Source organism: Ochotona curzoniae, unplaced genomic scaffold (genome assembly GCF_017591425.1).
Source record: "Ochotona curzoniae isolate NIBS_2020 unplaced genomic scaffold, NIBS_Ocur_1.0 contig_1014, whole genome shotgun sequence".
Classification (NCBI taxonomy): domain Eukaryota; kingdom Metazoa; phylum Chordata; class Mammalia; order Lagomorpha; family Ochotonidae; genus Ochotona; species Ochotona curzoniae.
The window spans coordinates 38,850,585-38,873,704 of record NW_024464920.1 but is presented as its reverse complement, the minus strand read 5'-3'; the positions used below and the strand labels follow the sequence as shown (position 1 = coordinate 38,873,704).

General features: G+C 43.9%; 2 protein-coding genes across 4 annotated transcripts in view; one reads left to right on the top strand and one right to left on the bottom strand.

Moving 5' to 3' along the window:
- SYCP3 (synaptonemal complex protein 3) overlaps window positions 1-1,249 on the top strand; it is a 9,656-nt gene extending 8,407 nt beyond the window's left edge. Inside the window, exons 8-9 of the mRNA XM_040984302.1 lie at window positions 783-887; window positions 1,019-1,249. Coding sequence (XP_040840236.1) covers window positions 783-887; window positions 1,019-1,072 — 159 coding nt within the window. The 3' untranslated portion in view covers window positions 1,073-1,249. The remainder of the gene's footprint in view (window positions 1-782; window positions 888-1,018) is intronic.
- Window positions 930-23,120, bottom strand: CHPT1 (choline phosphotransferase 1). 3 transcript variants are annotated; one of them, XR_005884337.1, is made up of 9 exons: window positions 22,805-23,120; window positions 15,780-15,927; window positions 14,618-14,759; window positions 10,207-10,291; window positions 7,631-7,762; window positions 6,702-6,860; window positions 6,146-6,271; window positions 3,799-4,002; window positions 930-1,098 (listed from the first exon to the last, which is right to left on the bottom strand). XR_005884337.1 is itself a non-coding variant. In XM_040984275.1 (9 exons), exons 1-9 carry the CDS (start codon window positions 23,075-23,077, stop codon window positions 1,054-1,056), a joined length of 1,221 nt encoding a protein of 406 aa, XP_040840209.1. In that variant the 5' UTR covers window positions 23,078-23,120; the 3' UTR covers window positions 930-1,053. The 3 variants fall into 3 exon arrangements, 2 of the variants coding, with proteins under 2 accessions (XP_040840209.1, XP_040840221.1); XM_040984275.1 differs by having other exon boundaries at window positions 3,892-4,002; XM_040984287.1 differs by lacking the exon at window positions 6,146-6,271 and having other exon boundaries at window positions 3,892-4,002.

The window sequence follows — 23,120 nt, the reverse complement described above, 5'->3', positions numbered from 1 at the left end:
TCGGTGTCTGCAATGTTCACCCTCCCCATGATGAGCCCACTTTCCAAGTTCTGTTTTCTAATCCCCTTACTCCCAACTTTGCACGTAATTGCCTTCTCTGAACCCATTATGTACACACACTTCCCTGAGATACTTTTAACTCTTTGAAACTACTGAAATATTAGCCTCTTGTCAGGTACATTGGAATAATAGTCACAGCCAGTTGTGTTTCTGTTCGTTTTGTGAAGTTGTGTTTGGTTTTTACGTTCTCATCGGAGTAAGGGAGAACAGTGACCTGTTTGTAAATTTCTCCACAGCACTTAGTACTTTTTAAATAGCAGCCACTAAGATAACTTCCTTTGAACAGTAAAGACTCAAGATGTTTTCGTTCTTCATCATTTGATAAACGAGGTCTTAACACAGATCATTTTATTCTTCTAGTGAATTCCTATTACATTTACAACCATAATTAATTACCTGATATTAGAAAAGCTTCTTGGAAAACTTTCTAAACTACAGTGTTTATTAATGTATCGGTCCTATCCTTTTTTGTTGGCTTGATTCATCTTGACCTTAGTAGTTATTAACACATTGTTTTGAGCAAATTACACTACTTTTGCAGCTCCTATATTATTCTTCATGTCCGATACTTTAGTTCCTTTATGCATTCTGGTCTTCATATATGAGGCTATTTTTTTATTTGGAACAAATATTAAAAAGTTGTTACTTTTAAACCTTATTTGTACAATTTTAGAACCTGAGATGAAAAGTTGAGGTTTGTAAATGAACTTTTTATGTTTTAGAATATGGAGGACTTGGAAAAGAATGATGAAAATCTATTTAATGGTACACAAACTGAATTTAAGAAAGAAATGGCCATGTTGCAGAAAAAAATTATGATGGAAACGGTGAGTCATGATTCAGTCATGATTAAAATGGAGAAAATAAGGTTAATATAAGCACTGGAATACTTTATTTGCTGAAATATGCTAACACATAAATAAAAACCAAATGTTTAATATTTCTCTTCATGAAACAGCAGCAGCAAGAGATGGCAAGTGTCCGCAAGTCTCTTCAATCCGTGTTATTCTGATGACTCTTTGAAGAAAGAACTTGAACCTAAATGACAGAATGGAGTGAGACGTTAGCTTATGTTAACACTTTAGAACAGTTTAGAAATTGTAGTTTAAGTGGTAATATTCATCTTTAATTACTAGCTTAGTTCAGTGTAAGATACCTCCTCTCTGTTAACATCCAAATAAAATCCAAATAGTTAATATCAAAATTTCCTTAGGCCTTTAAGTTGTATTAAAGAATTTTCCTAAGACCTGTCAATTGCTTTGTCAATAAAGATTTAAATGTGGGCTTTGGCTTCTGTGTATCTGTATTAGTCCCAAAAAGTACAAAGCACAAGATAGATGGTTAACTAGAAGGTTCGGTACCTCAAAAAACAAGGGGTACCAAATGTATTTTACATGTGCATCCTTTTCTGCACACTTACTCAGTTACATTCAAGTGAAAATATTTTTAAAGAAAAATCTATTAACTTATATTGCAAGGAACTAAACTAGAATTTGTGTTCTGGAAAAAAAAACTGATTAAAATTAGTAAAACAAGATACCAGTTTTAAGACACATACTTCTAAAAATGTCTACAGACATCAAAACATCTTTCAGCAATGATTGATAGCATGTCATTAATTTATTCAATTACTTACAGGCTAAGTACTTCTCATCTGTCTTTAAAGAATATCTACAATAGGGGCCGGCACTGTGGCATAGTAGGTTAAGTCTCTGCCTGAGGTAATGCCATATGGCTGCTGGTTCAAGTCCCAGCTGTTCCACTTCTGAACCAGCTCCCTGCTAATGTGCTTTTGAAAGCACCCGAAGGTGGCCTAAGTCCTTGGGTTCCTGCACCCATGTGGGAAACTCAGAATATCCTTCTGAGTCCTTACTTAAGACTTGCCTAGCTCCAGCATGTGGAGACATTTGGGGAGGAAACTAGCCAGTAGAAGCTCTCTTTCTGTAAATCTGGACTTTCCAATAAAAATAAGTTTCAAAGAAAAGATACCTCTACAGATTTTCAACCTTAATAATAAATATGTGGAAATATTTCTAAACTTAAATTTTATACTTTTTAAAATTTGCATTTTTAAAATATTTTATTTACTTTTATTGGAAAGAGAGGAGAGACAGAGAGGAAGATCTTCCGTCTGCTGATTCACTCCTCAAGTGGCCACAACAACTGGAGCTGAGCCCATCTGAAGCCAGGAGCCAGGAGCCTCTTCCAGTCTGCCATGCGGGTGCAGGGTTCCAAGGCTTTGGGCTGTCCTCGACTGCTTTCCCAGGCCACAAGCAGGGAGCTGGATGAGAAGTGGGGCTGCCGGGATTAGAACCAGCACCCATGCATGCAAGTCAAGGATTTTAGCTGCTAGGCTAAAAATTTGCCCTAAAATTTGCATTTTACTTAGAAAAATACGTGCCACTTTGTTAGATAGTATGTTGCTTTAACATTTGATGAATCAGTTTTTAAGCTTAGCTTTTATTTTTCCTGACATTGTTTCCCATAACTCATTCAAAATAAAAATATGGTTTGTTAGGAGAAGAGAAATGAGTGATTTTCATCTTCTTTCCCCTGCTTTTTCATGCTTGAAGTTCAGATTTTTTTTTCTCTAAAACCTGTTCTTTTGAGGTTTCTCTGGTTTTTAAAGACATGTCCATACCCACTCTCTTTTTAAAACTGTGATGATATACGAGTTAGTCCATCATCATTAACAAATATTTGGTATGAAGAGGGTACTTTTTTTCCCCATAATTTCCAAGCATTAAAGGAGATTCTGCTTTTATGCCCATGTAAATCTTGTAAAATAAATTACATAGTCTGTGTAAACTCCTAATGGGGCTGTGAAGTTTTACCAAATGCATAACTCAGGCTGTGGTTTGTATGTTAATCCACATAAGTATTTTTGCTTTTTTCTTACTTATGTAGCGATAATATTTATTATTCCTGTATTTCCCTATAACTGTAGTATTAAAATTAAAGATGGTATAATGGGAATCTGAAGATTGGGATTACCAAGATCTTTTTGATAGTATTCATAATGAGCAATCTAAATATGAGAACGCGAAAATAAAAACCAGATAAAAATGAAAAATTATTTCACCCTCTGACCACCTTATACAAGATGTGCTTCAAGTAACTCACCAGTTTTTCAAGAGAAGGTTTTTTGCTTTGTTTTAATGAATTCTTACATGTCAACTATTTTAGGTATTTTTATGTTTCATAATAGGGGACACTTTCACATTTTATGACAATAAAAATTTAACTCAGCATCAAGAACCAAGGCGCTCTCAATGTAAAGATGCTTATGCTTTTCTTTTTACTAAATACAAATGGTTAAAAATCCCAGAGGTCTTTAAAATTCTAGTTGATACTTGCAAGTACTTTTTTTTACACCATAGTAAACACATTTTTGAAAGGGTCTAATATTAAAATTTTTAACAAAGGGACTAACACCTCAAGAAGAAGAAAATCTTTTCAGTTCTGAATTTTTACACGATCTTTTGGCAATAAAAAGCCTGAGTATTTCTCCCAGATTCTGAAGGGAGGGACCGTGCAGAAACAGAGGGGTCTACTGGCTTACATTATTATTCAAATTGCTTTTCGTTTTGTTTTGTTTCAACATTACAGATTTTACTATCACAATAATATCCATGACCAAAACATTGCTATATAATGAGGGCTTCATAACTGAAATAGACAGACTCTTCAGGATTTCTATTTTTTATTCAAATAGACCTTATTTGATTGTATACTGGCCTCCTGCATAGGGAGATTTCCTTGACTCCCAGGTTCCCCTAACTGCTTCTCCTCTTTTCCTTGGGCTATTAGTCAGTCAGTATGCTTGTAAACCTGTTCCGGTGCTTGATGACATGACGTCTTGAAGATACTTAGATGAAGGTGTCTTGAGATTTGCAGGCACAAAGCACTAAAATACATCAGCATATCAAATGAAGAAATGACCTTCAGAAGCAAAAAAAAAAAAGAAATACAAAATGTGTTATGATATTTTTTGAACTTGCAGTACTATTTCCTTGCCAATCCCAAATGTCCTTAATGAAAAGCACCACATATAGAATACTTTAATGTTTCATATTCAGTCTTCATTAGAGTCCCCTGGAATATTCAGGGACCTTCACAGTTGTAGAAACGGAGGCATATAGAAGTAAAAGGATTAGACTAAAATACAGAAACCCAAAACTCTCTTCTGACTCTAGTTCTCTCAACTTACTGAAGGAGCTATCAGCCATTGTCTTACATTGAACCCATTCTATCAGATACTTTAGTCTTTTGAGATTAAAAAAAGACATGTCTGGAAAACACACCATAGCTGAAGCACCATGTACAAAATTTTGTTCCATACAAAATTAGTCAAGGAGGTCTCTACTTAAGAGATATTGCCCAGAGAACAGCCAGACTTCCCTTCAGAAGCCAAAAGAAAAAGCAGTCCCATAGCTGTGCCCTTGGAGAGGAAACTAAGCCTTATCAAACCCTTTTTCCAGCAGGATGCCATATGATACACATATTTTTGATTGGTCTGCATTGTGTGTGTCTGTGTCTTTAAATGGTCATGAAACTAATGGAGTGTTTTACAGAAAAGTTGGGGAGCGTGGGTTTAGGTGCAGCAGTGACACTGTGGCTTGGGATGACCACATCCCACACCCAACTTCTCTGCTTCCAGGGCAGATTCCTGCTAACGCAGACTCCGAGAGGCATGAGATGACACAACTGGTTGGATTCCTGCCACCCACAGGCCCAGAATCTAGGCTCCCGGCTCCTGACTGGCCCAGCCCTATTGCATTTAGGCAATACACCAGTGGGTAGAAGAAACCCTTCTTTCTCTCTCTCCTTCCCTTACAAAATAGCAAATGAAATGAAGTGAGAGAAAAAGAAAAACTTAATTGGACTCTTCAGTTCACAATAAACCAAGCCTATTACTCATTACAAAATATATGTTTAATACCAATTGTGTGAAATAATTCCAATTGGTGATACATAAATTCACTAGAAAAATCTTCAAAAATATTACAGTTAATTTTCAGATATATTTAATAATCACTGTTGTTTCTGAAGCTGGATTGTTTATAAGCCCTAAAGACATTTATAGTGGATACCAAAATACCTTAAAGCATTAAGACAGAATTTTTCGCCAGAAGTTCTGGAAGACTTCTGAAAGAACTACGAATGAACATTAAGCTATTAATTTTGCCCATAAAAAGTGTAGTACTTCCCAGCCTAGCGGAGGGTCATTGGATGCATCCCAGAGTCCAGGCACGGGACACACACTGGTTTTTAAAATAACGAAAATCTGACCTATCGGGCGACATTCCTTGAATTATCAAAATATTCACGGTGGCATGAATGTTTAAGAACATGTCAGTGTATTCATGTTACTAACAATGTGGTGCTGGCTGCCAAGATCAAGAGACAGGGAAACAACGGCAGCCAAACTGTCCAACACCAGCGTTAGCTGAAGGTGCATAAACATGCATCTCAATAGTGTTTTCAAAATGTGATCATGCTCCATTTACCCGGCTTTGACGATAAGTCTCCTCGGATGACTAAAGTGCCTCTACTTTTAGTCAATCTGACTGCAAATATATGTATTATTTATATCTCTTTCATAAGTAGGACATAATGAGAATTAATTACCCTTTCCTGATGAAAGGGTCACTATTAAAACAACTCATATAGACATTCAAAGTTGCTTGCTTCCAGTATAACATAGTCTCAGAATTCAGTAACCTCATCTAATTTGCCTGTGACCTATTAGAAGCTGCGAGTAACCCCCCAGACGATGGTTAGTTCAGAAAGCCCCTTGGGCTGCACAAGTGGGTTTTGATTACGGGAGATGGAAGGAATGGTCCTTCCTAGGTGCGCCCCTGTATTTCTAAGGATCTAGGTTATTGGTAGCCTGACCTCCAGGGACACCAGCCATTTCCACAGTTAATATGAAAATTAACCATCTCAGGAGACCTAACTTGAAATATTCAGAAACATTTACTTTAGAGAGTAGATCTTGAGGCTACTGAAACCTCAGTTCAAGTGCTTATTAAACATCACCTGATCTGACCTCTATTCAGCAAACAGCAAAAAAATCACTTACCATGGCTATCCACAGAACAATATACTCATCTACAAAATTATTAAAATACTGGTCTAAAAACAAAAGACCGGGCCCAGCAAAGACGGAGTCTTGAAGATAGAGTTCACTTTTGCTCATGTGAGCTATCTATAAAAGAAGTAAAAGAATTTCGCTATTAAAATGTAAATGGTTGTCCTTTTCTTCAGATGGAATTATACTCTAAAATCGATAATAGTAATATTATTAAAGATTGAGACCATTTCTGCTCACATTTCATAAGGGTGAACAATTGTATATACTTCAAATTCATAATTAAGTAGCTAACTAAAATCTCCAATATTGAAATTCCTTTGACATCAGGAAACTGTTATCGATAGTTAAACATGACCTATGCTTGATACGATTAAGCATGAAAAACAAGAGAACTGGCTGTAGCAAGTCACAGTCTGATTTGGGGCACACATGGCTATTTTTGGATGATGTTGGCACCACTGTAGAAAAGTGGCATACACATCCAGCTTTGTGCCTGAGGACTGAACACATTATTTAGACCATACGTCATGGCAGAATTTCTTACCACTAATTTCTGTGAGACTTTAGCAAAGACACATCCAAACATCAGGGTGTAAAGACAAGGGTGCTTTTCAAACACACTGGTTGCCGACTTTTTATAGATCATTATCGCCAGTACAATAATTAGTCCTATGTGGAGCCCAGGTGATAAGACACTGGTGCCCTAAGGAATAAAGCAGAACATCAGCGTCACATATAACAGTGCATTATGACAATGCAGACTTGCTGAGCAGCTCTTTTTGTACAGATTTCAGGTGATGTAGCATAAAGCCTAGAGGACTATGTAAAACTCACTTAGGCTTCCCAAAGTTTCCCAGAACCCTAGCATTACATGGACATCTGATTCCAAATTTTAGAGATTTATTTACCTGAAAGAGCATCAGAGAAGAGTGCAAGACAGAGCAGTTTCTTCTGCTAGTTCAGTTCCCTGATGGCAACAGCCAGGACTGGGCCAGGCCTGAAGCCGAGAACACCATCGTGGTGTGGTCACCTGGGTGACAGGGCCCCAGAGCACTTGGTCACAGCCCACTGCATTCCCACACACAGCAGCAGTAAACCGAAGCTGCAACACGAAGCAGCCTTCCTGCCGTCCGGGCAGGAACTCACTGCCTCCTTTTCCTCGTCTCACTTTAGTTCAAGTTCAAATGACCACCTTTACTTTATGAATAGACATGAAACAGCAGGTGACTATGCGAAATGCCTGAAAAGTCTACATTGAGGAAGCATGTAGAAAGAGGAAAAGTGACTCATTAACAACCTTAAGTCTTTTTAAAATCATGTTTGTTACCATGTGCTTAAAACATTTCTTTAAGATACTTGATTCCTTTCCCCATTCTTCGACTTTGGCATACTTTAAGGCACACTTTTATAATTCACGAAAGCATTTCTCATAGAAAGCAATACTGGTGACGAAGAAACCAATCAATTCCTTACTGCTATTGTGGAGCCATTCTTGCCGACGCCACCATGGAGAATAACATGGAAGTAATTTGAACAGGAAAATATTGCTCCACCTACTACTCCAAGAACTGGAAGGATCTTCAGTTTTATTTCTAGAACGGGTATCTTTAGGGATAGAGGAAAGAAAGAAATCATTAAGCAAACAGACATTTTCTCCTCTTAAATAGTACAGAAACGCCATGAGATAGCCCTATCCCTTTTTTTTTTCGTAATCAAATCTTAACTTCTGAAATGTAGCCAAACTGGGAACTTTTTTTTTTAGTTGCTTAATCCATTAAGAGAAAAAAATGAATCCACCAAATTGTCTCAGTCTATTGATATAATAATTATTAAATATTTAACGTCACAAGCCTTCCTCTTCCTTAAACATGCAAAAAGAGTCCCCTGGAATTTTAGAAGCCTTTAAAAGGCAGCGTCACTGCAAAGGCAGCCAGCACAATCTGCATCACAGATCTGACAAGTACCATGGTGTGTGCACATGCAAAAATGTTGTGTAGTTAATATCCAGGATTAAATCTCTGGCAACATATTTACCTGCTGGTCAGTTGCTGTTCAAGATAACTTCCAAAGGCAGCAAAGGATTAAAAAAACAGTAACAGTGAATTGCCAGAAGTTACAGGCAATAGACTTTGAAACATTTTGCCAAAATGTGTGGAAGCTACAGGTTAACAACCAAATTTAGAAAACTTACATTTAAAATGAATTTGTTTTTGGAGGAGATGAGCAAGTGTGTTTCTTTCCTGCCCAAACACTGAGCTTTATAACTGTAAGATTCCAATTCCAAGCTTGAGTCACCCACATCTGACTTCATGACCGATACTGCCCAACTACTTCTATCTAGGTCCACATTCAACATCTGAGGGTACTAGATAATCAGCTCCCACAAAAGACACACAGACGCCCTCTGGTGTATTGTATGGACCTGTGGTAATACCGTCTTAATTCTACTGTTCCATTCTTACATGAGGAGAAGGGACAAGCATGTCTCAAGGAGTGTACCACTTCTTAAGAATATGCTCAAAAATCTATTCATGAGCTCACTGGCATCAATGGCAACTAGCAATTCTGGCATTGAATACCAAGGGAACCTTATACTACATTTTGATCGACTTTTTGAAGAGAGGTTTTAGGTTCACAGCCAAACAGCAGAAAGTGCAGCGTCCCTCCCTGCTTCCTGCTTCCCAGCCCAGCCTTGACCACTGTCACCATCCCTCAGCACGCTGCTGCCTGTGTCACAGCTGATGCACCTGTGTTGGCTGATCACTGGCAGCCCCAAGTCCACGGTTTACAAGAGGGCTTCCTGTGGCGGTGCCCTTCGTCCTGCGTGTTAAGATAAATATATGACCTGTATCCAGAAAGAGTTCCACGGCCCTGGAACTTGTCGGTGCCCCATCCAGCCCTCTCTCCCCTCTCCCAGCTCCTAGCAGTTACTGGTCACTGTGCTGGCTGCACGGTTCTGCCTGCCTCAGAGTGCCAGCAGTCGGAGTCACACAGTGCGTAGCCTTCCCAGACTGTCTTCTTGCTCTTCATAGTAAGCATTTAAGGTTCCTCCGTCTCTTTTCATGGCTTGCTAGCTTTTTTTTTTTCCCCCTTGAATTCTGATTTAAAACCCCTTTATCTAGATGGACCACTGTTCGATCATTTACCTACTGATGAACATCTCATGGCTTCCCAGATTTGACAATTATGAATGATAAGGATGCTGCTGAACCTCGGTTGATTGATCACTGTCAACCCAAAGCTCATGGTCTGCAGGAGGGTCTCACCTGGCGGATCTGTGTGCAGATTTTCATGTGGGCATAAGTATTCATTTCAATAACAGTCAAGGAGTGTGACTGCTAGATCATATGGTATGCGTAGGCTTAGTTGTGTATCCCTTCCTCTTTTTATTGGAGGTGATTGTAAGCATAGAGTCTGAAATCAGTCTCTGTAATCCCTAGCCCCTGTATTTAATCATTCTAAGACTTATTTTATAAAATAGAACAATGATAGTATCTATTTCATAGTATTGCTCTGACAGAAGGGTGAAACAGATGGCAGAATGACAGGATGGTCATTATCGCCCACTGTCTCCTTAACACTCAGCACCAAGTCCTGAGATGGCCAGAGTTGTGGACTTCCGTTGTGGTGACACAAGAATTTGTGAAACGGTTCTTAATTTGAGAATCTTGACTCAGAGAAAACTGTAAAATGCCAATAGTCACTTTTATTTCCTGATATTGAAGAATACGTTCCAGATATTGAGGAATACGTTTCAGATTTTTTTAAGAGGATTTATCTTAGAAATAAATTTGGCCTAGACAAAGTAACCCCAGTGCGTGTTGCTCGTGCTTTGTATCAGGGAAGGCAAGAGTCATTTTCTTCTACACGGTAATGTCGTCATGAACAGGGGAGAAAATGGCACAAGGTATACAAGATGTTAATGGTATAAAGTCAAACAAAAAGGCCTAAAGGGGGATGAATGTTAAATACCAAGAATTAAGAAAAACTAACATTTTCCCTAATTATTTTTTTTAAAAAACACTTAAATATTAAATATTCAGATTTACCGTAGAGTCCCACATTGTTGCTCCTCCAAATGTAGACAACACAAAGACGATCACTAAAGCTATCTGAATTTCCGTTACATCCACTCTAAGGAGGAAGTACGAACAACAGATCAGGCGTTTGCAGGCAAAATTCCCCAAGCCCAAAGTCGGTGGCTCATCTACTCAAACGTCAAACAAGTAAAAACCTCCATAAGCTTCTCTTTACCTTTCCTTCCATCGGTGCATGCTCACACGGTCAACACTCTCCCCCGTGGCTGAATGTTAACACACACAGAGGAAGACATGTACAGCAGGGTTCAAACGCCTAAGCCATCGCTGAGATGACAGAAGACTTATTCCCTACTTTATATACATCTGTGAAGTTGGAAGTTTTTAACTGTTTTGTTTTTTCTTTTATGCCAGAGGGGAAAATATCATAATACAAAATCAGCCACAGGATTTCAGGCAAATTCTTAACACTCTCACGCAGAGTTCACTTGGAAGGGTAGGGAGCACTCCAGCAGCCTTCTTTATTAAGTTACTGTCGCTACAACTTTCGTTACCACAAACCTTCTTCTCCTTACACATAAGTAGGCTAAAATGTCTCTCCACGTCAACCTACAAATAAAAGCATGAACGACAACATCCACTATTTATAAGGTCAGTGGCAGGCAGACTCGGGCCTCCAGGCTGCTTGGAGAAATGATCGAGATAGTTCTAGAATGTGACTGTGCTCAATAATGGTACTTCGTGGAGGAAAAGGAGAGGGGAGAGCTAGCATCGGCTGAGCTTCCGTGATGTGCCGTGCGATCCGGAAGCTGCTCCTGCATTCGGGAACGGGAGCAGGAGCTGACCTTCCAGTGCCTCAACCGCAACAGCTGACCATCGCTACAGGAAAACCAGAACCAACGCTCTTCCTACCCCTCGTACGACTCATTGCCAATGGCAGTCTTCTTTCGGTAATAACCACAGAATTACGTTGTCCTTCCTTTTCGCTGGTTATCACCAGTGGCCAGAAACAACCAGGAAGGCAGACAGGGATTTGAGAACAAACTTCCTCAGATGAGACTGTATGATGCATAATGGGATTCACTTACACATCTGGTTTCACACAGGTACCAACTGCATCACAGATTTTGCTTTTTTAATTATGTTTACATGATGGGAAGGCACCTGGTTCCTGCTCTCTCCATGACAGACCCAGGCCGAGTTCTGGACCCCTGGCTGTCCTGGCTGTCCCAGGCATGAGAGAGTGGACCCGTGACTGAAGATTCATTCTTTCCATCTTCATCTCCGTCTCTTACTCTGAGTCTTGGTCATCTTTCAAATGCGAGACGAAAACCAATCCTTTTTTCCTTGCTTAATCTCTTCATCCAGTCAGGAGAGGCAAGCGAGCATGGATGCTGAGCATCCCTGCACACCTGCTGTGTGTGCCAAGGAGCAAGGTCCCGGATACTCTGGACCTGGACCAGGGGTCAGGGCCACACATGCATTGACCAGGGGTCAGGGTTGCACATGCAGTGACCAGGGGTCAGGGTCACACATGCAGTGACCAGGGGTCAGGGCCGCACATGCAGTGAGCAGGGGTCAGGGTCGCACATGCAGTGACCAGGGGTCAGGGTTGCACATGCAGTGAGCAACGCTCAAGAACGAGTCCACATCCTCCGCAGACAAGAAGGCTCTGATTACTGTGAGACCCTCAGTGCCTCGCTGTCCCTCTCCTGCATACAACTGTATGTTCAGGTGTTCACCTGAGTGCTTTCCTGTGACTCCAGGGGCCGCGGGAGGGTGGGCACGAGTGAGGAAGGCAACCTCTGGTGGCTGCTGCTGCTGCCCTGAGGCCTAGACTCAGCCTTTTCCTCTGATCAGGAGCTCTGTGTCTGCTGCCGGCATCCCAGTTTGGGAACCTCTAACGTGGGTCGAGTCCTCGGGCTGTGACGTGCCTTCACACACAGCGCTGAGCCCTCCTCTCTTGTTTGCAGTACTTACTGGCTTAGTCTTGTGACAGATTTGTTGCAAGTCCCCAGGAGCAGAAGGTAATCTCATTTAAGCTGTTTGCTTTACTCACTTACTTAAGTACCTAGAACAGGGCCTGGCATTCACTGTGTGACTCTCCCATTGGCATTCCGTAAGATCCCTCAATAAATTTCGTTGACTTCCCAGTTACGAAGACCATCCCCATTCTACAGACGAAGAAACTGACGGAAATAAGGTTAGTGTGTCTGGTCAGATAGCTCAATCTGTTCCTATCCTAGCTGACTTCGGAGCCTGCATTCTAAACTGTTATACACAAATTGGAATCACTACAGATGAGTACATGAGACATGGGGCATCAAAAGGAAAAAGGACAGCGACAACGTAACCTTGCTAGGAAAACCTTCAGTTCTTCAGCCCCAAAACCAAATGTGTCGGACTCTGTTCCTCTCACCCTCTCACTGAAGAGGGAAGCCACACTGATCAGATTTTAACGAAGTTCCACAGTACGTTCCACGATCGTTGGCCTGGTTGCATACAGCCATGCTCAAATACCACGGACATAAAACTCAAGAAATGGATAGGTTTTCAGGAACTCCAGTCTGGCTCCGACAGGCGACCCTGGCTCCATTTGGAAGCGTTTCCAGCACCTGGGTTGACAGCTCACACCGGGTCCTCCTTGTAGTTACAGGAAGCAGGACCATCACTGTCCTTCACTGCCCTCCAAGACATCTTCACTTCGGCAAGGGGAAAAAAACTAAATATATATACACTGCAGAGCATCAAAGTTGCGTGGAGTTCACGTTTACATGGCTGTGACCCCTGGACTGCAGCAGGAGCTCAAGTTCATCTTTGTTCTAGTTCTTTCTTCCAGTTGCTGCCCCAGCCCATCTGGCGGCTTCCCCCACACAGGAGACTCACCCCCTTGGCGCCCTGTCTGGGCTCCTCCTGAGTAGCAAAGATGTGCAACATGGACCGCTGGGCCAGAAACACGAGTTGATTCACTCCAGAGACATTTTCGGTGAAGTGAGGAATCCAAACGGTTAAGTCTCAGAGCCAATGGCCGTTGCCCAGTGCACAGCATTATTGCTCCAGTTTGCCAGAGCAAGTTCAGCCAGTTAACTAAAACGCATGTGACAGGGCACAGCTGCCTTGCTCTGTCAGCGTAGCTAGGAAGAGGTACAGGGTCCTAATTCCCATGGCTACCTTCAACGTTTAACAAGCCCTGTTGACCCTTGGGCCCTTGACCAGCATACAAACAATCAAAGGCTCACATTCTCTATGAAAGCTCTCCAGGGCTAGCTCCATCCACAGCCTCCTTCCCCTTACGTAGGGCTTCTTCAACTATGTGTGGAAAGCTGAAGCAGGTCACCCTACACTTTGTGTAGATGACATCAGCAGCGTCACAACAATCTTTCACACAATGGTGTCCAGAGCTGCTCAAATCAGGGCTGTGTCTCCAATGTGCCTTGCATCCTTCCAAGCAACTGCCCACAGCATCTAAGCTGTTAGACAGGTCTAGCTCGTGAGCTGCAGTCGTTAAACGTGTGAGCTTTTGGAGCCAAATAGACTTCGACATTAATTCCAGTCCTGCCGCATTTGGACAGTGGATGTAACGCCCACCTTACGGAGTTAATCTGAGGAATATGAGGCAATTCACATACAGCACTTGGTACAGTGCCTGAAACATGCAGGCGTGTGGCCACAAGTATGCCAAAATTTAGAACTGGTCTAAAAACTGCCCTAACACCTTTCCTCCACTACGTGATGCAGGGGGCTAAGCTTCTCCTCTCATTTATTTTCACTAGGGCTTTTTTTTTTTTTTCAGAGCTATGCAACAATAAAATGTGGTTTAAAAGAACCAGGAGCCAAAGCTGGGAGTGAGTTCTTACAGCCTGGCGGGGACACAGGACTAGAGAGCCGTGCTCCTGCCTGGAGTGCTGCAGGGGCACAAACATAATTTCATGTTTCACTCTAGCAGCTTCCAGACATTTCGATGTGACCTCACCAAGTGTCTGCCAAAGCTAAGCGTGCCTCAGTGGCCTGTGGCTGCTGGTGACCATAGTTAGGGGCCACATTCCCTTTGTCAGGCACAGGAAAATTTGATCAAAAGGATCTTAGAGTCCAATTCACCTTATTTTATTTTATGGGAATCAAACATTGCCTATGGAAGGACTGACGGCGTATCTTTTTCTACACCGTTTTTCTTTGTCTAACTGTCCACTATTGGGCTAGGGAGAAAATAGGAAGAAACTAAATTATTATCAAATAACATAACTATGACATGTGGATTAGTAAAAGATTTCAAGGCACAGCATTTATGGAAGTACCAATTTAAGCATACATATTATCTAAATTAGATTGAAGCTTTGACCCCTTATAGAAAAATGACATAAGAGACTGTAAAAAAAAAAAATCCAATGATATTTTTAAAGCACAATGGGAGAAACGTACTTACTTTCCAAATCTCAACACGCCAGAGACATAGGTCTGCCAGTGAGCACAGTAAAACATGAACATCCCAATGAAAGAGCAGAAGAACAGCCAGTCGGGGTGAGTGCCCAAGCGAACGGCAATGGAGGCGCCAACTGCCATGAACACTGAAAGAAACAAGGTGGAGGGCCACTAAAAATTCCAAGCATCTGATGAAACAATGGCTTGGTACTGTTCCAAAACAGATTTAAGTGACATAAAAGGGTATTAAATTAATCACTGTGGCCAGGAAGACCTCTCTCCCTCTCTCTGTGGCCCTGACATTTAAACACACAAATACACTTTAAAAAATGAAAATAGGGATCGAGGTTGTGGCGTAGTGGGTAACATCACTGCCTGTGACACCAGCCTCCCATGTGGGTACCAGTTCGAATCATGACTGTTGCACATTTGATCCAGCTCCCTGTTAATGTACCTAGGAACGCAGTAGAAGATGGCCCAAGCACCTGGGCCCACTTGTAGGAGATGCGGAAGAGGATTCTGGCTCTTGGTTTTGTCCTGACTGCTCCGTGGCCATTGTAGCCATTTGTGGAGTACATCAGCAGGTGGGAAAACTGTCGTTCTCTTTCTCTCTCTTCCTTTGCATAATGCTGTCTCTTAAATAAATCTTTTAAAAAAAATAAGAAATATGGGGCCTGACATGATGGTTCAGTGACTAAATCCTGGAATCCCATAAGAGTGCTGGTTTGTATCCTGGCTTCTCCACCTCCCATCCAGCTCCTGGGAAAGCAGCAGAGGATGGCCCAAGCCTTGGGACCCTGCACCTGTGTGGGAAACCCGGAAGAAGCTCCCAGCTTTGGATCAGCTCAGCTCAGGCCATTGAAGCCATTTAGGGGGTGTACCAGTGGATAGAAGATCTTTCTCTCTGCCTTTCCTTTTCTCTGTAAATCCTTCTAGTAAAAATAAGTAAATCTTAAAATTTGTTTAAAAAGAAACACTTAAAAATAATTAATTCTTGAAAATTGACAAAACTGTTCCCAACTATCCATAAAACTGACCAAACAGCTCAACAATAGTTTTGAAGCCAGCAAGACAAAACAAAACACACACACACACACACACACACACACACACACACACACACAGAACACAAAACTATAATGGGAAAAATATCCCTATTCACTTACCTGTTGAAAGAGAATCACAACCATGGTCAAAAAGCTCCCCTAAAGGAGAACAAGAATTTGTTCTTCTGGCTTGTTTCCCATCAATCGCATCCAGGGACTGGTAGATAAAGAGCCCCAGTGCACACAGAAGGTATGTCCAGTACGGTGCCTGAAAACAAAGGAAAATCACAGACTGTTAAGACCAAGCCAGCTTGTATTTTAAAATAGTTCAGCTAAGCTATCTCTTCTCATATTTATGCTTTGTGTCACTTCGGTGCGTTATACAGAACAATCAGAAACCACCTTCCCCACATAACTAATCAACAGAAGCAGGTGAATTTCCCTAGGCGCAGGGCTCGAAGCACGTCTTCCGACTTGTCCTGCCACGGATCTATCAGGCTGCGGATTGGACGCAGAGGCTCACCTGAAGGCTTCTTCACGATCTCCCTCTTCCTTCCCGACCTGTTGAGCAGCCTGCAGGCCTCCAGCGCTCCTGGCCTCCTTCCCCTTACAGCTGGAAAGGCATGCTGGTCTGCCCAGGCCTGTTCTCCCTCTCTGGTGCCAAGGAGCCAGCCCCACTTTCTCTAAGGGGTGGATACTCTACCCAGTTTGTATTTTGCAACCTCTCTAACCTGCCACCTTGGCAAACAGGCTCCTGGTTGGGGATCCAGTGGGCCAGGCCCAGCAGCCTCTCTCCTTTCCAATCTTGAGTCAAACAGGACAGTTACTAATGAGTCTCCTGAAGGGTGCACATTTACAGAGCTACCTCAACCCAACTCGAGTTCTCATGGGAATTTACGATCAAAGTTGTAATAGAAAGATATTCTAATACAAGGACTGGGTGTGGCTTGTGCACATTTTTACAATATATAGTTATATTGTAAATTTACAATAATATAATTCTAACGTCCAGCAATACATGAGACTACTGGCATGGATGCAGCTGACTCCAACAGCTTGAGTTTTCCAGCAAGTCAGATGCTCCCCACTTCAAGTTCTAACTACACGTTTACAATAACTCCAGGATCAACATTTCAGTTTACCACGGGAGTCTTTCCGGAACATACACACCAGCCCATGTCATTCTTCCAAGGTCTACACGGCACTCAATCACTTGGCTATGTGAAAATTTAAGAAGAACCTTCCCGAATGCTGACTCATGTGGGATGTCATGAAATGCTATTATAAACTTATTCTAGAAAACTAAATAAGGACTAAGAATTGTAATTGTAGGTAATTAAAAAAAAATTCCACTAACAAACTGTTTCTCAGCCACACTTCTGAAAAATCATTGCCTAAAAGTAAGTACTGAAGAAAGCATACCTGTTCAAGCTACTCCAATTAGACACAGCATACTGCCAGGCAAGATATGATTAGAGAAAAGTACATTATGGTTTGAAATGTCCCTAGCGCTTTAGGAGAATGGAAGCAAAACACTGTCACTGTTTTTAGAGAAGCCTAAACAAAATAAACTGACTTTCTGAGTGGAAGTCATACTTTTTTACCCTGGTCTCCAAGACACAAAGTTCATCCCGGAAGAAGGAAGACTGAATGCCCGAGACTGCTTTCTTTCATTGTATTCTCCCATCTGGTTTCTTTTTCCAGGAAAGCACCCTGATCAAATCCTACACACCCTTTCTTGGAAAAGAACCCCACAAGTATAGGAAGGGAGTTTCTGGCACCCCCATGGGTGGCTTGGGTGGAGTTCTGGGCTCCTGGATTCAACGTGGTCCCGTTCTGAGTGTTGTGGCCATTTGGAGAATAAGCCTGCAGGATCTCTCCTTTGCCTCCTTCAAAGAAGTGAAGACAGACAAAACAAAACAAAAACAAAAAAGCCAAAACAATTCACGTTAATCTAAGGAGTCTTCAAGTTTCCAGGTTAAAGCCAGAAGAGTCAGGGCTGGGCAGAGCTGAAGATTGGAGATGTGAATGAGAGGCGCCATGGACGTTCCTGTCCCTTGCCCCCAGCCCAGCAGCGCCCCACTCCCTCCCCAAGCAGCGAGAAAGACAGCTTCAGCTTACCCCTCACTACTCGCTACTCACGGCTCACTTCAGACCAAGACTCCGAATTCACTCTCTCTTCCTTTTCTCACTCGTCCACCTTTCCAGGGCTGAGCTGATGGAAGCCCAGTGAGTGTGTCTTTCTCATTCACTGCTACATTTTTAGTTCCCTGGCACGGTTACTGGCACAGAATATGTGGGCAACAAAGACCCCAAGTTAAGGGACCAAGAGTGACCCAAAAGGTCTCTGTGCAAAAAGTGAATGTTCCTGTGTGACAGAGCCATCGGAGGGGTGCTGTCCTATTCCCCGCGCTCTTCCGGCCACCCTCTCGCCCCTGCCCACTGATCAGCACAGAGGCTCATGGCCATGGACACAAGCTCTTACACCCACCGACCAGTTTCAGCACAGCCAAGTTCTCCCGACCTTGGATCCAGTCTCTCTCTGACTTCAGAACATTTCCCAGTGGATAGATGTGGCTGTTCCCTTCTTCAACACTCCTCCCACTCCAACCTCAGTGAAGCCCTCCTGCGCCCTGCCTGGTGAGCCTCCCGCTCCGCCTTTGCTTCCTCATGGTCAGTATCTCCCCAAAGCTGTCCATCTGCTGGTTCACTCCCCAGATGGCCACAGTGGCTGGAGCTGATTCGATCTCAAGTCAGGAGCCAGGAGCTTCTTCTAGGTCTCTCACATGGGTGCAGGGTCCCGAGGCTTTGGGCTGTCCTCTGCTGCTTTCCCAGGGTGGGAGGTGGAACAGCCAGGACACGAACTGGTATCCATATGGGATGCTGATGCCTAAAACTGAAGGATTATGCTGTTGAGCCATGGTGTAGGTCCCATTTATTTATCTTAAAATGACCCTGGTCCTTTCCCTTTTCCCGGTAAACAAGGATTCAATAATAATAACCATTTTACTTAAAAAAAAAAGAGAGAATCTGACAACAGATGAGAATACGAAAAACACAACATCTTTCAGTTACAATATTTAAAAACTGTTCAGGAAAGTGAATTTTCCTTCGCTTTATACCCTTTTTTCCCTCCTTCCTTTATTTTATTTGTTTGTAGGAGGTCTCAGTGGAAAAGATGATGGAACCATTTCTACCTGGACAATCAAAGCCAAGACATTTTAACACTCGAAGAAGCAGAGGGAGGGGGGTCTTCAAAGAGCATTTGTGGAAATGCATAGTATAAAAAAATTACTCATGTATTTAAGCATTTTTTTTTGCACCCAAACAACCTTATCTTTTAATCTTTTGTATTCTAAAAAAAAACAAAACAAAACCACCCGTCTTTTAAGTTCCTTCCTGTTTGGGAGAAACCTACTTCTAATTACCAAGAAAGCCAGCAGACGCCAGGTTAGTGGTTTAAGTGTTACAGGGCTCCCACGAAAAAGAAACCTCACAGAGATCCACATGCTAACCTGTGAGGGTCGGGGAGAAGGAGGGAAGGAGATGGCCGCCCGGTCCAGCAGGAAGTCCCCGGGGAGTGCAGGTGTCCAGCCCAACAGCTGCTCAGTTGAAGCCAAGGTCAAGCTCCTGACCTGGCCCTAAGCTAGGAGCCTGTGTGCCATGGACTCTTATCAGAGACATCCATACTGACATTTGTACATCACAATAAGGAAAGCAGGGCAGAAACGTTGGATAACATGTCCAAGACGATGGAGTCCGCTGCTACCAATGCCGGGAGTGTGTGGGGTGAGTGTTTATAGTCTCCGCTATCTGTCGCAGAGAATGTTGCTTTATGAACCACCACGAGTTTGTTTGCCAGCTCATTCCACCCTGCACATACTAAACCCTCAGTCTCGTGCAAAGCAGAGTTTAGCACAAGAGGCCCAGGTTAGGAGACCCCAATCAGGGGCTTGGACTCCACCCAGCAGAGCCCTTAAGTGGTCTAGGCAGTTCTCCTAGGAAAGCAGGAACTTGGTGTGTGTGTGTGTGAGTGTGTGTGTAAGATAGCGCGAGATCAAGAAAGATTAAGACTAAACTCACCATTAAAGATTAAGACTAAAACAGGAGAACCTGCAGGAGAAACCGAGACACTCTAAGTGGTTTTTGACTTCAAAGCCTCAGGGAAAAACTGGAGTGCAGTGAAGGTGCAGTCCAATCTAACCTGACTACTGTGGCTGCAGCTGGAAGTACATTGCCGTGGGGACTGCAGAAGTAAATCCTCCACACCCCTAGGAAGCTCTGATGATATTTTAGGAATCGTGCAGGGACTCCTTGCCCAGAGCCAAGTGCATAGAACGCTTTGTCAGGGCCCAGCGTGATGGCTCAGTGGCTAAGTCCTCCCCTTGCACCTGCTGGGATCCCCTATAGGTGCCAGTTCGTGTCCCGGTTGCTCCATTTCCCATCCAGCTCCCTGCTTGTGGTCTGGGAAAGCAGTCGAGGACAGCCCAAAGCTTTGGGACCCTGCACCCACATGGGAGACCCGGAAAAAGCTCCTGGCTTCTAGCTTTGGATCGGTTCAGTTCCGGCCGTTGTGGTCTCTTGGGGAGTGAATCAACAGTCAGAAGATTTTCTTCTCTGTCTCTCCTCTCTGTATATCTGCCTTTCCAATTAAAAAATAATGTATATGTATATATATATATACATATATATGCACACACAAATCACTATTCTTTCTACTAGTTTCCATTTAACCATAGTCACATCCTAGGAACTAACACGGTGGTTCAAATACATCTCAAACATGACTACAGTTATGTCATCAGCCTTACTCCCTCCAAGAGTAGAGAAAGCGCATCAAAAGCCCAAGGTGAAACCTAAGAAACTTCCTTCCAGGCCTGTGCTGTGTAAGATGCCAGCTAGTTTCTCCTGCACGGCAGGCAGAGACGGGAGGGAGCTCCAAGTCCGAAGGTGACAGGAGGTGGCAGAAAGAACGCCCATGAGCTCTGTCAGGCTGGCCCAGGGGAGAGTCCCACCTGCTGGTCGCTTAGCAGTTCTTAGACTTTTCAGGCCAAACAGCCAGAAACCGCTAAGCCCTTGCACACTCCTGATCTGATCAGAGGACCACAGGAGGCGCTCTCACAGTTCCCCTCACTGCTTCAGCTATGGAGAGATTCACCACCAACCTTTTGGACACTCCTCTAGTATCATTTTGAATTGTAACTCTTACTCCCCCTTATCAGGTTGGCCTTTATTTTTATTTTCCCCCATGGAAAAGTGACTCCAATATCCACCCTCAGCCTCCTTTTTTTAAGCCCAACAAGTATAGTTTACTTTTTTCAACAGGACTCTTTTTACTCTTCTAAAAAAGTCTCCAGAATTTTTTGACTGCACTGCTCTTAGTGAAGCTCGGGGCTGGTGCTGTGGCATAGCCAGTTAAGCCTCTGCCTGTGGTGCCAGCATCCCATATGGGTACCCATTGGAGCCCTGGCTGCTCCACTTCCAATCTAGCTCTCTAAACAAATATACAGAGACAATGGTGGAGGATGGGCCAATTCTTTGGATCCCTGAACCCACCCTGCTCCTGGTTCTTGGCTCCGGATTGGCTCAGTTTTGGCCACTGCTGCCATCTGGGGAGTGAAACGGAAGATAGAAGATTTTGGTCTCTCCTTTTCTCTTTATACATTTGCCTTTCCAATAAAAATAAATAAATCTGAAAAAAAAATAGATCAGTGCTCAACCAATGGTTCTTAATGATAACAAGCTGAGTTCACAACTTAATTGGCCAACTTGAGAAACATTCGAACGCTGTAAGCCCAGCTGAGCCCAACTAAAACTTAGTTTTATTATGTATTTTCAGGACATTGGTTTAGTAACAGTGATACTTTAAACTGCTGAATAACATTTTTAATCTATCAAGTAAATCCCGAAACTGACTGGGCAGGCACTGCTTTCTCTTTCTCCCATGGGAAAACAGACCCAGCAGGTCGGTGTGGCCCAGCCCTCTGCTTCTGCTCCACCAATCTCATTCTAATACTCTCCTTCTGGGAAAGCGCAGTGCAAAACTAAAACTGAACTGGCTTACTGTTTTCAAATAACATGGCCATGATTCACAAAGAGAATGCCTGCCAAATAATGGATAATTAACTACCAGTCCGTGGGCAAGGCATTCTCACATGCGATCTGCATATAATATACACATGGAAGGGAGACAAGACTGCTTTTTATTGCATCCCCGTAATCCAGCGCACCCCCACCCCCCATCCTCCCCTGCACCTACAGCCAAAGGTGATTACAAAAGAAATCCACTATTTGGAGAGCAAAGAAAACGCATTGCTAAGAATGTGCCATTTCATACCTATTCTATCAGCTGCACAGGCTACAGACAGCAGGGGAGCCCACCCTCCTCCCAGCCTGTCCCTCCCTCCATCCAAGGGGACCCTGCGATGACCAACTGCCCAAAGCCCAATTCCCTTACTCTTCTGACATAGATCAAACATGACTGGTAATAAAACGTTGCCTTTTATGATCTCTGTGTGGTAATGATAAGGATGAACGCCTTGTGAATATCTGCTTTGTTTTTCATCAAAAACTCAAACCAGACAAGCAGGAAGTGGCCTCTAAAAAGTAACATCTGATCGGTGCTGCCAGCCATCTCGGGTTCACTCGCACACCTTTTGGGAAAGTGATTATACAAGTGTCCAAAGGGCATCTTGGTCAACCTGGCCACAAAGTCCCTGCTCCAGGCAGGAAGGCGGGCATGGAGGAGCGGGTGTTCCGGGCCCCTGTGCGACAGGTACCCCTCCTGCCAAGCCCGGCCCGGGCCACTGTGCCAGTATTCACAGGTCGGCTAAGGAGGAGCCAGGGCCTGAGGTGGTGACCTTGCCACCCCCTCCACTGCCCGGGGGGAGGCTCAGGACAGTCATGGGACTGGGGCAGTGGTGTAAACAGCCTCCAGGGAACCCGGGGAGGCTCGGGCATACGCTGCACAGGGCGGGGGGTGTCGTAGCCATGGCCATGATTGTCCCCCGGAAAGGCTGAGCCGGCGCGCGCGAGGGTCTCGCCTCCCTCCCGGCGCCGCTGGGGGACCGAGCTCCGGCAGGGAACGAGGGGCAGTTGGAGGCTCCCGGTCGGGGGTGGGCGCGAGCCGGGCGGCGAGCTCCTACCTCCTCGGTGGCCGTGGGGCAGTAGGCGATGAGCACGAGCGTGGTGAGCAGGTTGATGGCGAGGCCGAGCAGGGTGATGGAGTTGGGCGCCAGCCAGAGCGGGATCCACTGGAGCAGCCAGGTCCAGTAGAGCTGCAGCGGCGGCTCGAGCAGCGACACGCCCGTGGCGCTGTAGCGGTGCTCCTCCAGCCGCCGCAGCTGAGCCGCGCTCAGCGGCTCGCCCAGAGCCTTGAGCCAGCGCGGCGCCGGCCTGGCCCCGGCGCCCGCCGCCATGGCCGCCTGCGGGCCCGCCAGGGGCAGGGAGCGGCGCGGGGTG

Coding starts and splice junctions, on each gene's coding strand:
- CHPT1 (XM_040984275.1), bottom strand. CDS start 23,077: ATGGCGGCGGGCGCCGGGGCCAGGCCGGCGCCGCGCTGGCTCAAGGCT. Junction 15,928..22,804: donor GCCCCACGGCCACCGAGGAG/GTAGGAGCTCGC, acceptor CTTTGTTTTCAG/GCACCGTACTGGACATACCT. Junction 10,292..14,617: donor GGCGTGTTGAGATTTGGAAA/GTAAGTACGTTT, acceptor CTTCCTCCTTAG/AGTGGATGTAACGGAAATTC.